The sequence below is a fragment of the Neoarius graeffei genome, chromosome 13 (genome assembly GCF_027579695.1).
Source record: "Neoarius graeffei isolate fNeoGra1 chromosome 13, fNeoGra1.pri, whole genome shotgun sequence".
Classification (NCBI taxonomy): domain Eukaryota; kingdom Metazoa; phylum Chordata; class Actinopteri; order Siluriformes; family Ariidae; genus Neoarius; species Neoarius graeffei.
In genome coordinates, this window is record NC_083581.1 from 79,645,894 (window position 1) to 79,663,263 (window position 17,370).

Here is a 17,370-nt window from a genome sequence, read left to right on the forward strand (position 1 = left end):
TCTCTTTATGAGATAGAGCTGTTATAAAGTTTATTTCCCCAAGAACAAAAATGAATATACCAAGAGTTCTTGGTTCATGGACATGACTGTGGCCATTCAGTTCATGCTGCAGGTTTGATTTGATTTGATTTGTTTCCCAGTTAATTTGTTTTGTTCAGCTTAAAGATTCCTTCATAACCCACTTATAGCCCACTGACTAAAATAATCTCCTTATTCTCCAAGATGTCAAGGCTTCTGTGGTAATAATGTGAACCATCCCTTATAAAGCTCCTAAGGCATTTAGATGGCATTCACAACATGACATAGCCAGACCAATAGTTTAGAGTGGGAATTCCACAGTTTGGTCTTCTGTTGAACTGGTTTCATTAAACATTCCAATGAGGTTTAGCAAACTCTAGGAAGATCTGGTTGTAGGGTGATCATAGTCAGTGGTGTAACACCGTCCCATAGCCTGCTGACCAAAATTGAAACCTACAGTTCATGATCATAGCCTTTCAATCTCATTCTCATTATCTCTAGCCGCTTTATCCTGTTCTACAGGGTCAGAGGCAAGCTGGAGCCTATCCCAGCTGACTACGGGCAAAAGGCGGGGTACACCCTGGACAAGTCGCTAGGTCATCAGGGCTGACACATAGACACAGACAACCATTCACACTCACATTCACACCTACGCTCAATTTAGAGTCACCAGTTAACCTAACCTGCATGTCTTTGGACTGTGGGGGAAACCGGAGCACCCGGAGGAAACCCACGCAGACACGGGGAGAACATGCAAACTCCACACAGAAAGGCCCTCACCGGGCACAGGGCTCGAACCCAGACCTTCTTGCTGTGAGGTGACAGCGCTAACCACTACACCACCGTGCCACCCTAGCCTTTCAATTTTATGGCAAAAGTTTTTATTTAGTTTGTGTCTCATTAGACCAGGCACCTTCGTTACATTACTCATCTGTTCACTCCAGTGGCCACAAATCAAGTTCCATGCTTTGGAAATGTTTCTTACCCTGGCTGATATAATCTCAATGTCTGGAAATAAAAGAAGTGTTTTGTTTTGTCCCCCCCCCAAAAAAAAAAAAAATAAATAAATAAATAAATAAATAAATCGGATACTATTCCATGTATTTTACAAATCTTTTATTTCTTCAAATCTTTTTATTTTTTTACTGTACAATCCAAAATAACTTATCTCAAATATTTCCAAACCTTTATTATTTAATAAGTTTTCCATTTAAAAGTGTTGATAATTACATTAATTACATTAATAAAGAAAACAATTAAAATCTAACCAGTACAAAAAATCATAATGTATAATAAATTGTATTCTACCAAGAAAACAATGTATATAGTTTCACATTTAATTAAACAAACTGCTGCTGCTGCTGAAAACTGCAATGATGGAATTGTTTTTTTTTTACTGTCCCATCCAAAATAACTTCTGAAATATTTCCAAACCTTTATTATTTGATAATTTTTCCATTTAAAAGTGTTGATAATTACATTAATTACATTAATAAAGAAAACAAAATCTAACCAGAACAAAAAATCATAATGTATAATAAATTGTATTCTACCAAGAAAACAATGTATATAGTTTCACATTTAATTAAACAAAATGCTGATGATGATGTTGATGAAAACTGGGATGATGGAATTGTAGTGATGGAGCAATAAGTAAAGTCTGATTTAAAAATGTAAAATTCTATTTAAAAGTGTAAAAGTTCAGATAATTATGTGAAGTGCAGGTCTTTCAGGTTGAAATTAAAGTAGGACTGTTGCGATAAAGCCAGTACGTTTGGCATAAAGACATTTGGCAGCACTTTGAAGAGAAACTTGGGAAAATTGGGTTGGGAATTGAACCACTGCAGCAGGGAGATATTTTGTGATGAAGACTGAGGTTCTTTAGTGATCATGGCAGTGGGGAGACACTGAGTATACGAAGAGCTTCAGGACTGGATGGGTCTGGGGTCGAGGCAGGCGACACTTCCAGAGTTCCCTCTTTGTAAGCAGGAGCGATGGGGCTGTCAGGAGACTCAGGGGGCTCAGAACGATCACATCTGCTCTGAAGGATCTCATCAGGAGTTTTCAGAAATCTACCAAATAGAATGAAGAAAGAAGAAAGAGGAAAGAAGGGATGATGACTATGAAATCAAAGGGATCTTCAGGATCAGTGTCCAGTTTATATATAAATAATACAACTATCTATTTTCTGAAATGAAAACCTTTACATTTTAAATTTACAAACACTTCATTAGCTGTTCATCTATTACTATGAAAGAAATTCCTGTTCAGTTATACAGCGAGGTTAATTCAACAGTCTAAGAAAACACTTGCGAAGATGTTTCTATCTTACATTCTGTTCTGATTTCGCTGATTTATTTAATGTAAAAAGTTTTTCATTACAAATAATAATACCAGCAACTACTTGAGTTAAAAGTAGAATCTTACAAATATCTAAATGAATTTCAGAAATTCTGAACATTTCATTTCTCTCCTTTTTTTTGCTTGTAAGAGCCATAAACCAGTAATGGTAATATATGCAGAAAATATGTATAATTTATAGTTGCAATTTATATTTTGTTTGATGCATAGTAATGACATAGTGTAATTTATAATAGGCTATTTAGAAAATGATAATGTGGATATAGAATGTATTAGCGACGCTCCCTTAGATTGATGATGTAACAGAGCATGCGCAGATTCAGTCAGTTTAGTGAGAGCTGCGCAAGGCACGGGAACATAAAGTTTTCTTACCGTGTGACTCGTGTGCCATGCGACAATTGTAACATTTTGGAATTTCAACGAAAGACTCCTAAAACTGAAACTACCTCTCATGTCATGCGCGTGAAGAATTACTGTGTCTGCAGCTCACAAGTGGTACATTTGGTAATGAAACAGAGTGCCATTACATTTTGTAAGAAAACTGCTCACGCATGGACTGAGTGACTGAAAACTCCGACGTTTGGATGCTAACGTGAATTCGAGGCAAGCCATCAGCTGACCACTTTGGAACAGTGTGTGCGACTGGAACAACATTCTAAAGTGGGTTTTCTCAACACAAACGAGGTGGTAAGCCTTCTGAATTAAGATATGAAGATAGACAGTCACTCAGAAGATGAAAGAAAACGAATAGACAAGCCGTGTTAATTTGAGCCAAGAAGCTAACGCTAGTTAACTACTCAGTGACTACGTTTACATGCACATCCAAATCGAGCTGCTGTCAGTAATCGAGCTGAAGGTCCCAGCAGGGTGCCAGAGAAATCCAATCGTACATGCACACAATGAAATCGGGCTATTGTGTGAGGTGCACTGTGCACCCGAGCCACAGGTGGCGCTACACGCCCCATCGTGTTGGTACACCTCCGGTTGTCGTCATGAAGAAGAGCTATTCAAGAGTGTAAACAAAGTTATCAGTTCCGTGTTCTCCATTGCGCGTTTTTCTCCCATCCATGAATTTTAATATATTCAACTCCTTAAGCTGAATGAGCATGAACTCTGTCTCCTCATTGCTCCAGATGTGCACGTTTCTACTCGCCATTTTCTCTTCTCCGTTTGTTCCTCCTGACCTCTTCTGCTGCTCGCTACTACTGTTGTCATGCCGACCGAGGCTGTTGTGTTTCCCGCTTGTGGTCTCGTCACTCGTCACTTCCGGAAGGGGCAGTAAGTAGCTCGACTACTAGCTCGATAGGGTATACATGCACTAAGTAGCTCGGCAGAAATCGCATAATCTAGGTCGTGTAGCTCGATTCCGAGAAATCAAGTTCGGTTCAATTTCAGCTGAATTAAGGTGTATACATGGCATTTTGAACTTCGATTTCAGTCGAGCAACGGCAGAAATTCGATTCTGTCTGTGTGCATGTAAACGCACTGAGTGACTTGCACATTTTTGCTAACTGATTAACTGAAGCCTAAGCCAGAAAATTATTGAAAGCTCCATGTCTTTTGGAAATTGTGAGGCATCTGTTGGATGAGGGAAAGTGTTAGTGGAATACTTTTTGTTCAAGTGCACACAATTTGCACACAGCTTTATTAACAGTAAAAAAAAATGGATGATGACAGCAATGTTACAACAGCTAGCACTGAGGAAATGGGTTCAAAACGAACAGTCAAGTTAACTGAGAAGGCAATTGAGGAAAAACTGCACAGGCTACTTGGCACTAGGAGAGGACTGTTAGCTCGACTCACAACTCTAAGGAGGGAAGTTGGCAGTCTTATCACACTGGCTGGTAATTTACCAACAGTGCAAGAAATAATGCAGGAAGAGTTTAACCCCATTGTTCAGGATTTTATAGACATCAATAGGCAAATACGAGATCTTTTGCCTCAAGATGAGAGGGAGGCAGACAATAACAATTGGTTTGCGCCTAAAATGATTGTAATCAAACAGTTTATTGAAGAAACTGAAAAATGGATGGAGCATGAGACTTTAAGCTTACACCAAGCAAACCAAGAAAATTTAGCAGAGGAAGACATAGGCCCTGATGATAGCGTATCACAAGTGGGCATTAATACCAATCAGCCTGTAAGCAAGAAAGGTTCATGTACTGGACATTCAGCTGTCATGTCTACTCATTCTTCAGTATGTGCTCTAGAGGAAGCCAAGCTCTCTGGCTTAATGGAACGTGCTGCAGTTTTGCAAAAGAAACAAGAGTTGGATATGGAGGAAGCACGTATTAGAGCTGCAAAAGAAAAGCTAGAAATAGATGCAGCTATTGCACAAAAAAGAGCACAAGTCAGAATACTGAAACAGTATGAGAAAACAGGTGATGGCATGAACAGCTATGTCCGTTCTCAGCCAGCAGGTGGTGCAAGAGTGAAGGAAGAGGAAACAAGCCATATCTCTAAGAGTAAGCCTGCTGTCAGAAGCAAGATCTCATATAAGCCATTGCAAAATGTAGGACGTCAGGTTGCTACAGGAAACACTGCCAGGCAACGGGATGACGGCATGGGTGGCCTTCTGCAAGTAATGGAGAACCAGAATGCGATCACCGAGTTGCTTGTTAAGCAACAACAGTATGCTCAGCTTCCTGATAAAGAGGTTGCAGTGTTCAGAGGTGATCCACTTACCTATAAATCGTTCGTAAGAGCTTTCGAACAAGCCATCGAACAGAAAACAGACAGTGAACAAGACAAGTTGTACTACTTGCAACAGTACACTGCAGGAGAACCAAAAGAGCTTGTAAGAAGTTGCAAGCATACAGTATGCCAGCTCACCGAGGGTTTAAAGAAGCAAAACGGTTGTTACAGCAAAATTATGGAGATGAGTTGGTGATTGCAAGTGCTTACATTGATAAAACTTTAAAGTGGCCACAGATTAAGGCTGAAGACGGAAAGGCACTCAAAGCCTATGCTTTATTTCTCACTGGCTGTCATAACACGATGCAAGATGTGGAATTGATGGAGGAAATGGATAATCCTACAAATATGAGGATAGTGATGTCCAAACTACCTTATAAGATGAGAGAAAGTTGGCGCAATGAAGCTTATAACATCAAAGAAAAGAGAGGACGCAGAGCAAGATTTTCTGACCTCGCCATCTTTATTGATCGACAGTCTAAGGTAGCCAGGGATCCACTTTTTGGAGACCTCCAAGGCAAAAACCCACCGCCAGCAGGAAAAAGTAAGGAAAATGGAAAAGTGGGTAAGGGTGGAGCAAAAGGAAGCAGCTTCGCAACTAATGTGTCAGTGGAAAAGAAGAATGCAGCTGCCATACCAAAACAAGTGAACTCACCCAAAACAGGTACTGCTTTTGAAGCACCATGCCTCTTCTGCCAAGGGAATCATACATTGGAATCTTGCAACAAGATCAAAGAGGTTCCAAACAAGGAACGCCTTGATGTGTTGAAGTCAAAGGGACTGTGTTTCGGGTGTTTAAGACAAGGTCATATGAGCCAGACCTGCAAAAAGAAACTAGTATGCAAACAGTGCTCATGGAGACACCCAGACATTCTTCATCAGAATGAGGAGGCCAAGAACACCACCGCTGTGTCGAGCCAGGGTAACACTCAGAATGAAGAGATCTCTTCAGCCTCAAGTCCTGCCACACAAGAGATGTGTGGCTACACTGGGGCCGGAGAAACAGACTGCTTATTATCCGTAGTTCCTGTGAAGGTCAAGTCCCGCAGCAGTGGAAGGTCCATAGAGACATATGCTTTCATAGAGCCCGGTAGTACAGCCACATTCATTACAGAGGATCTCAGAAAGAAGCTGAATGAGAAGGGAAAGCTGACTCAGATCTCGTTGAGCACAATGGGACAGAACGAAGCAGGGGAACAAAAACTGATTAATAGTTACCTGCTCTCAGACCTAGAGGTGTGTAGCCTTGAGGGAGAAGAGTACCTGAGGCTACCCAAAGTTTACACACACAGTAACCTCCCCGTTCAGAGAGAAAATATCCCCAGTCAGCACCATCTGCAGAAGTGGTCCTACCTGAGAGAAGTGAATCTACCGCATATCAGTGCTAAGGTAGGCCTTCTCATTGGAGCAAACAATTCTAAAGCCATGGAGCCCTGGCATGTAATAAATAGCCAGGAGGAAGGGCCCTATGTGGTAAAGACCATTCTTGGCTGGATGGTGTGTGGACCCGTTAAGAAGGACAACACTCTTTTCAGATGCAACACAGCTCATTACAGCATCAACCGAATCTCAGTTGAGGAGGTGGAACAGTTACTGATACAGCAGTATAACACTGATTTTCCAGAGCATCTGTATGACGATAAAGAAGAAATGTCCCAGGAGGACAAATTGTTCATGCGGTCAGTGCAAATGACAACCAAGTTTGTAGATGGACATTACTGTGTCGGGCTCCCACTGAGAGACAGAGATGCAAAAATGCCCAACAACCACTGTGTGGCTGAACAGTGAGCTGCTGGTCTAAGGAGAAAGTTGATGAAGAACAAAGACTTCCTTGAGGACTACAAAGGCTTTATGAAGAGTATCCTGGAAAAAGGCTACACCATGGAAGTTCCTCAAGATCAGCTTGCTCATGACAACAACAGGGTTTGGTATGTCCCACACCATGGGGTATACCACCCAAAGAAAAAGAAAATACACATTGTATTTGATTGCAATGCCACCTTTCAGAATGTGTCGCTCAATGGCCAGTTGATGCAAGGACCTGACCTCACCAACACGCTCATTGGTGCCTTAATGAGGTTCTGAGAAGAACCAATAGCAATGATGGCGGACATTGAGTCCATGTTTCATCAGGTGAGAGTTCCTGGGACAGATGCTGACCTGTTGTGATTTCTGTGGTGGCCGGCTGGTGACCTCAGTGCACCTTTAAAGGAGTACAAGATGGTGGTGCATCTTTTCGGTGCGACTTCATCCCCCTCAGTTCATCCCCCCTATGTGCTATGCCGAACAGCGGAGGATAGGAGAGGCACCGCAGCCCCAGAAGCCATGGAAACGGTCCTACGTAATTTCTATGTAGATGACTGTCTCAAATCTGTGGCTACGGAGGACTCAGCAGTTGTTCTGGTGAAGAGTCTTGGAGACCTGTGTGCTGAAGGAGGGTTTACCCTCACTAAGTGGGTCAGCAACAGCAGGAGAGTCTTGTCATCCATTCCTGCAGAACTCTGAGCCACTGAACTGAAGGACCTTGATCTCATACAAGAAGCCCTGCCCACAGAATGAGCTCTTGGTGTACAATGGTGCACAGAAGATGATACATTTACTTACTGTATCAAGCCATAGGATAAGCCCAAGACGAGAAGAGGTATTCTTTCTGTCGTAAATTCAACCTACGACCCTCTTGGCTTCCTGGCACCACTGATACTCCCTGCTAAGCTTCTGATGAGGGACTTGTGTAAAGAAAAGCTAGGATGGGACGAAGAAATTGGTGACTCATGGACAGAATGATGGTATAAGTGGCTGGAAGATCTCACTCTCCTCTCAGGCTTCAGCATCAGTAGATGTGTCAAACCGAAGGACTTTGGAACCATGGTGGTGGCCCGGTTGCACCATTTTGCTGACGTGAGTGAGGTTGCCTATGGCACAGCATCTTACCTCATCCTGGAGAATGACCAAGGCAGGATCCACAGCTTCCTTGTGATGGCAAAGTCTAGAGTGTCCCCACTGAAACAGATCACTGTTCCAAGGCTGCAGCTGACTGCAGCAGCGGTTGCAGTGAAGGTGGACAAGATGCTGCAAGAGGAAATGCAGATCCCTCTCCAGCAGTCAATCTTCTGGACTGACAGCACGACAGTCCTAAAATACATAGACAGTGAGACTGCCCGTTTCAAGACCTTTGTGGCAAACAGGATTTCACTCATAAGAGAGGCCACTAAACCATCGCAGTGGAGGTACGTTAGGACGTCGCAGAACCCGGCTGACAAAGCTACCAGGGGCATGAAAGCTAAAAGTTTGATGGAAGATAAAGACTGGATAGATGGCCCACAATTCCTTTTACAACCAGAAAGTGAATGGCCACAGAGACCAGAAAACATGAATGATCCAGAGGTAAAACATGTCACAGTAAACACCATCACTACTGAGGAAAAGCTTGACAGCATGAACAAACTACTTCAATACTACGACAGTTGGAACCGACTGAAAAGAGCGAATGCTTGGATTATGAGAGTTAAAGAGCTGTTGGTCCACCTAAAAAACAAAAGGAAAGAGTTTTAAGCTGAGATCAGTCAAACAGAAAAGGATCCAGAGAAACAAAAGATACTCGTGCAAAAGAACATAGAAAGGTACAGAAGTTCCATTGAAAAGAAATCTCTTACCTTTGAGCAGCTAATGATGGCAGAGAAGGAAATCATCCGGTACAGCCAAAGTCAGTGCTTTCCTGATGAAATTAGAGCCCTCTGCGGTAATAAGCCTGTCAAGAAAAGCAGCCAGCTGTACAGGCTCGATCCCCTGTTGCAAGATGGCATACTGAGAGTGGGAGGATGGCTGGACAGGTCTGCCATGCCAGTGGACACAAAACATCCTGTGATACTCTCCAAACACTCCAGAGTTGCAATGCTCATACTGAATAACATCCATGAAAAGATCGGTCACTGTGGGTGCAACTATATGCTATCGCAGTTGAGACAAAGGTTTTGGATCCCTCAAACAACATCAGCCATCAGGAAGCTCATATCTAAATGCACGGTCTGCAGAAGACTTTGAGGATGAGTTGGTGAACAGAAAATGGCGCCTCTGCCAGAAGACCGTCTCTTGCCAGACAAGCCACCATTCACCAATGTTGGAATTGACTATTTCGGCCCATTTGAAGTGAAACGGGGTCGGGGCACTGTTAAAAGGTACGGTGTGATCTTCACCTGCCTCACCATCAGGGCAGTGCATATAGAGGTGGCTGATAGTCTTGACACAAGTGCCTGTATCAATGTCCTCCATTGTTTTATAAGTAGAAGAGGACAGGTGTCCATAATACTTTCTGACAATGGCACCAATTTTGTTGGTGCCGAGAAGGAATTGAGAGAGGCCTTGGAAAACCTGAACCAGTCTGAGATAGAGAAGACAATGCAAATGAGGGGCATCAAATGGATTTTCAATAGCCCTGCTGCCTCACATCAGGGAGGAATTTGGGAGCGGCAAATCCGCACAGTGCGTAGGATTCTCGGCGCTCTGCTAAAGGAACAGACCCTCACAGACGACAGTCTTCAAACCCTTCTCTGTGAGGTTGAAAGCATAATAAATGGTTGACCAATAACAAGTGTGTCAGATGATCCCCGCGACATAGAGCCTCTGACTCCCAACCATCTGTTGTTGATGAAGACACAGCCCAACATGCCACCAGGGACCTTCAACAAGGATGACCTATACGCAAGAAAGCGTTGGAGGCAAGTTCAATATCTTGCGGATCTATTCTGGCACAGATGGACTTGTGAATATCTCCCCCTACTCCAGGAACGCCAGAAGTGGACGAGACAGAAAAGGAACTTTGAACCTGGAGATGTGGTCCTAGTAGTCGACAGTTCATCCCCATGAAACACGTGGATCATGGGAAGAATAGTACAGACCTTACCTGACTCCAGTGGAACTGTACGCCGGGTGAAGTTGCAGACGAAAAACAGCACCCTGGAGAGATCTGTGCATAAGTTATGCCTATTGCAAGAAGCCGTATAAAGACAATGGACAATCTGATAAAACAGAGGAGTGATTTTAGTTAAAGATAACCATTTGTAGTCTGTTGATGTTTTAAATTTGATGGCTCTTAGTTTTTGAGTTAAATTGATAATTGTCTAATCTTACAGTTTACCCAATTAGGGGCCGGATATGTAAGAGCCATAAACCAGTAATGGTAATATATGCAGAAAATATGTATAATTTATAGTTGCAATTTATATTTTGTTTGATGCATAGTAATGACATAGTGTAATTTATAATAGGCTATTTAGAAAATGATAATGTGGATATAGAATGTATTAGCGACGCTCCCTTAGATTGATGATGTAACAGAGCATGCGCAGATTCAGTCAGTTTAGTGAGAGCTGCGCAAGGCACGGGAACATAAAGTTTTCTTACCGTGTGACTCGTGTGCCATGCGACAATTGTAACATTTTGGAATTTCAACGAAAAACTCCTAAAACTGAAACTACCTCTCATGTCATGCGCGTGAAGAATTACTGTGTCTGCAGCTCACAAGTGGTACATTTGGTAATGAAACAGAGTGCCATTACATTGCTTTAAGGTCATCGTGCATTTGATCTTGCATGGACTGCACAGGTTTATGTAAAATCTAGTGATCCATGTTCAATCAAATTTATCCATGTATCGACTGGACGTGTGCTTCAACAGAAAATCAGAGTTAAAATATTTTTATATCACAAATTTGCTTAAATTTAAACCTAAAATTTGTTTCTCAAGCATTGAATATCCAAGATATTGAACACTAAATGAAAAAAAGTCAATCTGATCTGTCTTTTCAACCCTGAAGTGTACATACAGTATTTATTCAATCCACATTCACTGGATATGAGCAATCGTGTGCTCTTATTGGCTACTCTACTACTAGGATATCAGCTCATATACCGTGAGTAGAGAAAAACAAAATGGTAGCTTTATCAAGTATTTAAAAGAAAGAGAAATAGCTAAAAGAATATAGGTCCCCCCTCCCCCCCCCCCCCCCCAAAAAAAAAAAAAAAAATCTGTTCCACACTCCAGCCCAGTCGGGGGCAGTAATGCACCTTTAAGTTGGTTTGCCAACCACCAAAAAACCCTAAAGAAGAGAAACAAAATGGTGGAGCGTGTTGCTGAACCAACCGAGGACAAAATAAAAACTCTGCTCGAAAACAAAACCCCAAAAATAAAAAAATAAAAAAAAATACAGAATAAAAGTATCTGATGGTAAGAATGAATCTTTTTTTTTAAATAATTATTATTATCGCATTTTTCACAAATTGCTCCTGTCATTTTGTCGGTTTGTTTACATTCTAAGTGGAAATGATTTTGTTGGATGTTTTATATAAAGTTTTTATTGATGGAATTTGCAAAAAAATAAAAATAAAAATGCTCTGTTTCTCAAAATCCAGTGAATGTGGATAGAATAAAACAGTTATTCCACTCAATCTCATCGTACATGGATTATAGCTATCAGCTCATGCACGGCTCGATTTCGTGAAATAACTGTTAAATATTAATTTCAGAAACAGAAATATAGTTCACCCACCTGAAGAGGAGTCTTTGCCCCGACTCTTTTTTGATGATGTTGAGTTTATAATAATGGCGCAGAGCTCGAGACATTTTCTCATAGGTCATATTTTTCCGGTTCTGAAATACACAAAATCAAAGAAGTTCTTACTTCAAGTTTGAACACAGTGTAGACCTGCTCTGTGATCACTGTTCTCACGCTGGACTCGTGTCTTACTGTACTGTAGGTTATATTGATGCTGGTATTTGTCACATCTAGTGAGTACATACAATAAATCTGTATTTATTATCTATATAAGGCTAAGCTGTGTATCCCGGATCAGAGTGTTATGATCTCTGCATGCCCTGGGGTATAGTGGGCGGGAACATGGGTCAGAGGTCTGTCACTCTTCTTTTTTTTTCCCATGAACTAATTAACTAACTGCTTATGTCCACCAACCACGTGTCACACATTTAAAACAAGCTATCCATTTTTTTTTTTTGCTAAAACCAAAGATTTGCACCTGATTAACTAGTATCCTCAAGTATAGATCTATGATTAGTTCAAACAACAGTTAATTTTCCTTTTTTTAATTTAATTGCAAACTCTATATTGTCAATTGATTCACCTTGCTCCAAAATTACTAGATGGTTGTCTATAGATAATGTAGTATTGTATAGCTCAATAAAATATTTTTTTATACTTTGTATATCCTCCTGAGAACCAACCCATAAGCTTGTGCCCTCTGTAGTTGACATTTGTTTTACGTGCACACCCTCTTACTCTTTCAAGCTATTCACTTGAATCCTGGTGTCTTGTAAAGAGTACATCCTGGGCTTTCCAATGATATACTGTATCATGTGACTAGGAGGGTTGCTGGGAAATTCCTAGTAAGGAAATCACAACAAAAGAGAAATTGAGAGACACATTTTTTTTTCTTGGTTCCCAGGAGGATACTGTAAACCATATTCAATGCTCATTTTCCATTGGGTAGAGTGACATAATACACGTTGGATAAGCGATATGCTAATAATATTGCAGGGGCAAGGATCAGTGGAGGAGTAGCACCTTTGTAGCGGCCCTTGTGGCGTCCTACACTGGTCTCCCCATATCCAGCACCATGTGAAGTGAGTCCAGGGGGATCCTGGATACATGGCACTGTCAAGTGGCCACAAGCCTCTCCATGGTGAAGACCATCCGTGTGTGGCTTCAAGCCACATCCTACCCGAGGTGCCCCTGTTTCAACGCAGAACACGGCGGATCTAGGGGAGCATACCACGAAAAAAAAACACACTGTTGGAGCCAGCTATGGGCAAATAGCCCCACTGCCTTGTGGGTTAGTCTTGGGAGAGCACAAGGCTAAGGGAGCTAACCCCTACAGAAAAACCCAGAATGAAGCCCCACAGGTGGTTGGTCACTGACTCTGTCACCCTTCCGGCAGCTTCTACAACCAAGTTGTCCCCAAACATAGTGCCCTGCACTCCTTTGGACTCAGTCGATGAGGTCAAGAAGGGGGTCCTGTTGTCTGGGCACCACAAGGCCTCCATACACTTCGCCCTGGCATGCGCCCTGGAGAGGTCACTCCAGTCTTGCCGTGTGGTGAGAATGCAACAAGGAAGACAGCATTTACCGGTTATAAGTCCTAGCTCGACTGCTGTAGAGTTGGATGCCAGGGGCTGTCTTCATCGGTGGGAGGAGCCATCGCGTCCCACTGGTCAGCTATCGCCCAGAGTCTCAGTGCTCGACAAGTGGATCGTCAAACCTGCACCAGGCAAACATCATATCAAGAAAACGAAGCCTCCAGCTCTTCGTATAGCAACCTGGAACATCAGGACCATGCGTCCAGGACTGATGGACAGTCTCAAGGTAGTGGACGACACCAGAAAGACTGCAGTGATCAACATGGAACTGTTCAGACTGAACATAGACATAGCAGCCCTGCAGGAGACCAGACTCCCAGACAGTGGCATGCTGAAGGAGGAGCACTACACCTTCTTCTGGCAAGGCAAGAGCACAGAGGAAGCCAGAGAGCATGGGACAGGCTTTGCCGTCAGAAATGCACTGCTTCCCATGATCGAGGCTCCAACAGATGGCACAGAGCGATTACTCAGCCTATGCCTGTCCACCACGCAAGGCCCAGTCACCATCATCTGTGCCTACGCCCCCACTCTACAGGCAGCGGTGGAGGTCAAGGACCAGTTCTATGAGTCGCTTGATGCCAGGATCAGCAGTATCCCCATGCAAGAGCACATGATCCTCCTAGGTGACCTCAACGCTAGGGTTGGTGTCGACCACGAGTTTTGGCCAGCTGTACTCGGACACCATGGCATCGGGAAGATGAATGAAAATGGGCAGAGGCTCCTGGAGCTGTGCTGCTTCCACAATCTCTAGGTTACAAACACCTTCTTCCACAGCAAGATATGCCATAAGGTGTCCTGGAGACAACCCCGGTCAAAACATTGGCACCAGCTGGACCTGGTCATTGTCAGGCACAACTCTTTGAACAACATCACCAACACCAGAGCCTATCACAGCGCTGACTGCGATACTGGCCACTCTCTCATCATCTTGAGAGTGAAGCTCAGGCCGAAGAAGCTTTACCGCTCCAAACAAAAAGGTCAGCAAGATGGTGTACACCAAGAAGAACCAAGAGTTTGTGGAATTGCTGTGTCAGACTCTCCCCAAGACATCAGCTGGCAGTGCAGAAGAAACCTGGGCCTCCCTTCGCAGTACCATCTACAGTGCCGCCATAACAAGGTATGGCAAGAAGGTTCGGAAGAACATAGACTGGTTCGAGGCAAACATCACAGAGATGGAGCCTGTAATTGAGTCCAAGCGGACTGCTTTGATCAATTACAAATGCAACCCCAGCCAGAAAAACCTGTAGGCACTAAGATTCGCCCGCAATAAGGCCCAGCAGACAGAACGCCAGTGTGCCAACGATTACTGGCAGCACCTCTGTTCCTCCATCCAGATTGCCTCTGACACTGGCAACGTTTGAGACATGTATGAGGGAATCAAACAAGCCACAGACTTACCCATAAAGAAGACCGCCCCGCTGAAGACCAAGACCAGGGAAGTCATCATGGACAGGAAAAGCAGATGGGGAGATGGGTTGAACACTACCTGGAGCTCTACTCCAGAGAAAACTCTGTCTCCCAGAAAGCCCTGGATGTCATAGAAGACCTGCCGGTCTTAGAGGAGCTGGATTCAGAATCCACGGTTGAAGAACTGAGCAAGGCCATCGATGCTCTCAGCAGTGGCAAAGCACCAGGTGAGGATGCCATCCCCCCTGAAGTCATCAAGAGCGGGAAGCTAGTGTTGTTGAAGCCACTCCATGAGCTCCTGTGTCAGTGCTGGAAGGAGGGCAAGGTACCCCAAGACATCCGCGATGCCAAGATCGTCACCCTGTACAAAAACAAAGACAATCGTAGCGGCTGCAACAATTACCGTGGTATCTCGCTGTTGATCGTCATGGGAAAGGCTTTTGCCTGAGTGGTACTGGCCCAACTGTAAACCCTGGCTGAACACATCTATCCTGAATCCCAGAGTGGATTCAGGGCAGAGAGATCAACCGTGGACATGATCTTTGCTGTCTGTCAGCTACAGGAGAAGTGCTGTGAGCAGCAGATGCCCTTGTACTTGGCCTTCATAGACCTCACTAAGGCCTTCGACCTGGTGGGCAGATGCGGCCTCTTCCAGCTGCTAGGCAAGATTGGCTGCCCCCCAAAACTGCTCAGCATCATAACATCGTTCCATGAAGGCATGAAAGGCACAGTCTCCTTCAACAGATCAATCTCTGAGCCTTTTGAGATCCACAGTGGAGTGAAGCAGGGCTGCGTCCTTGCTCCAACTCTGTTCGGCATCTTCTTCTCCCTGCTGCAGGCATATGCATTCAGTGACTCAGACGACGGAGTCCATCTACACACAAGAAGTGACGGAAAGCTGTTCAACCTAGCCTGCTTGAAAGCCAAGACCAAAGTCCGACATGTCCTGATCAAGGAACTTCTTTTTGCTGATGATGTAGCGCTGACCTCCCATACACAGGAACAGCTTCAGAGACTGATTGATCGCTTTGCGAAGGCCTGTCATGAGTTTGGACTGACCATTAGCATCAAGAAGACAAAGGTGATGGGTCAAGACACCAATGACCCTCCAGTCATTAACATTGGTGATGCAGAGCTTGACACCACTGACAGTTTCACCTATCTGGGCTTGACCATCTCCAGCAACGTCTCTCTGGATGTGGAAATAGACAAATGTATCACCAAGGCCACTGCTGTGTTGTCCAAGCTCTGCAAGCGGGTGTAGAACAACAAGTGCCTCACAAAGAACACCAAGTTCAAAGTGTACCAGGCATGTGTCCTGAGCACCCTGCTCTACGGCAGTGAATCATGGACAACATATGCCAGGCAGGAGAACTGGCTCGAGAGCTTCCACCTTCAATGTCTTAGGCCAGGGCTTTTCAAACTGTGGGGCGCGCCCCCCCCGGGGGGCGCCAGAGTTCTTCGGGGGGGGGCGCAACGTGAGGAGCCTTTACCAGAGACAAAATGGATCGATTTTTAGTACCTAAAGCTACAGTGAGTGAGGAGACAGAGTTTGGGCCAAGCAAAAAAACCCAGAGCCTCCAGGATGTTGCGATTTGCAAATTCAACCAATCCCCGCGAATTCAGGGCGGTGTTACAATTATATCCAATCACCGCAACTTTCCCACAAATTTGACCAATCGTTGGCGTCGTCTTGAAGTGACGTCGACAAACTACCTTCCGCCTTACTTCCGTGTTTACATTCAAGAGAAGCAGCATGCGCGCAGTGTTGCCAGATTGGTTTTAAGTGCATTTTGGCAGATTTTGAACATATTTTGGACTGGAAAACGTCAGCAGTATCTGGCAACATTGCATGATGTGCGAGTCAGTGTTTATGTAGGCTTAAATTCTGTTACTGAAAGTGTGTTATGTTTACAGTGAAGGACTGTGTGCACTTTTTTTTTTTTTACTTAATACAAGAAAGTAATGGATGCCAACATTTTTGCCAAAATGGTATTTTATTTTCCATTGTTTAGGCAGCTTCAGCATCATACTGTGAGATTCTGTTCAAATTGTTTTTTTTTTCTTCTATGAAGCCTGAGCCATTTATTTTATTAGTTTATGATTATTGTTTAATTTAGTCTTCAGGAGAGACTGCCTGCACACAGTACTAGTATTAATAGTTTTTTTTTTCTTACATGAAAGCTGCAGCATTTATATTCTATTTGAAGGTAACTTCATGTTGTGCTGTGAGGTTCTATGCACTATAACTTTTGAACCAACAGGTGCATTTGGATAAGTAAAGCCTATTTTTCTGCATTTTTGTAGTCCTGGTAATCTTTTATATTGGTAAAGTTGTTTATAGGACCATTTCTCAGTGTCTTTGTTTTTTAATCAATAGTTTTTCAGTAATAACTTAATATTTAACATATCACTCAATTTTAATCACAAAAAGAGAAAATCGCAACAATTTCTCGCAACTTTCACTTCCTCCCGCAATGTAATCGCAACAAAAACCTAAAAAACACCGCAACTTTCATCGCAATTTTTTTGGGAACCCCCCCGCAACATCAGACATTTTAGCCCACAACAATCACAAAAAAGGCCCGCGGAATCCTGGGGGGACTGAAAAAAGAAGGAAGTATGACCACGATTATTTAAAGTTTGGATTTTCATGGACTGGATCTGAAGATGCTCCACTGCCACAGTGTGTCGTCTGCCAAGAGGTGCTAGCTAACGATGCTATGAGATGTTTAAAATGTGTAA

At 43.4% G+C, this 17,370-nt stretch overlaps 1 protein-coding gene across 2 annotated transcripts in view; it reads right to left on the reverse strand.

The window, feature by feature from the left end:
* Positions 1–1,199: 1,199 nt before the first annotated feature.
* etv7 (ETS variant transcription factor 7) overlaps positions 1,200–17,370 on the reverse strand; it is a 51,160-nt gene continuing 34,989 nt past the window's right edge. The window contains exons 8-9 of one of the 2 annotated variants that reach the window (XM_060938604.1): positions 11,618–11,718; positions 1,200–2,090 (exon numbers count right to left, since the gene is read on the reverse strand). In XM_060938604.1, coding sequence (XP_060794587.1) covers positions 1,907–2,090; positions 11,618–11,718 — 285 coding nt within the window. In that variant the 3' untranslated portion in view covers positions 1,200–1,906. The remainder of the gene's footprint in view (positions 2,091–11,617; positions 11,719–17,370) is intronic. The other variant, XM_060938603.1, reaches the window with a different exon arrangement.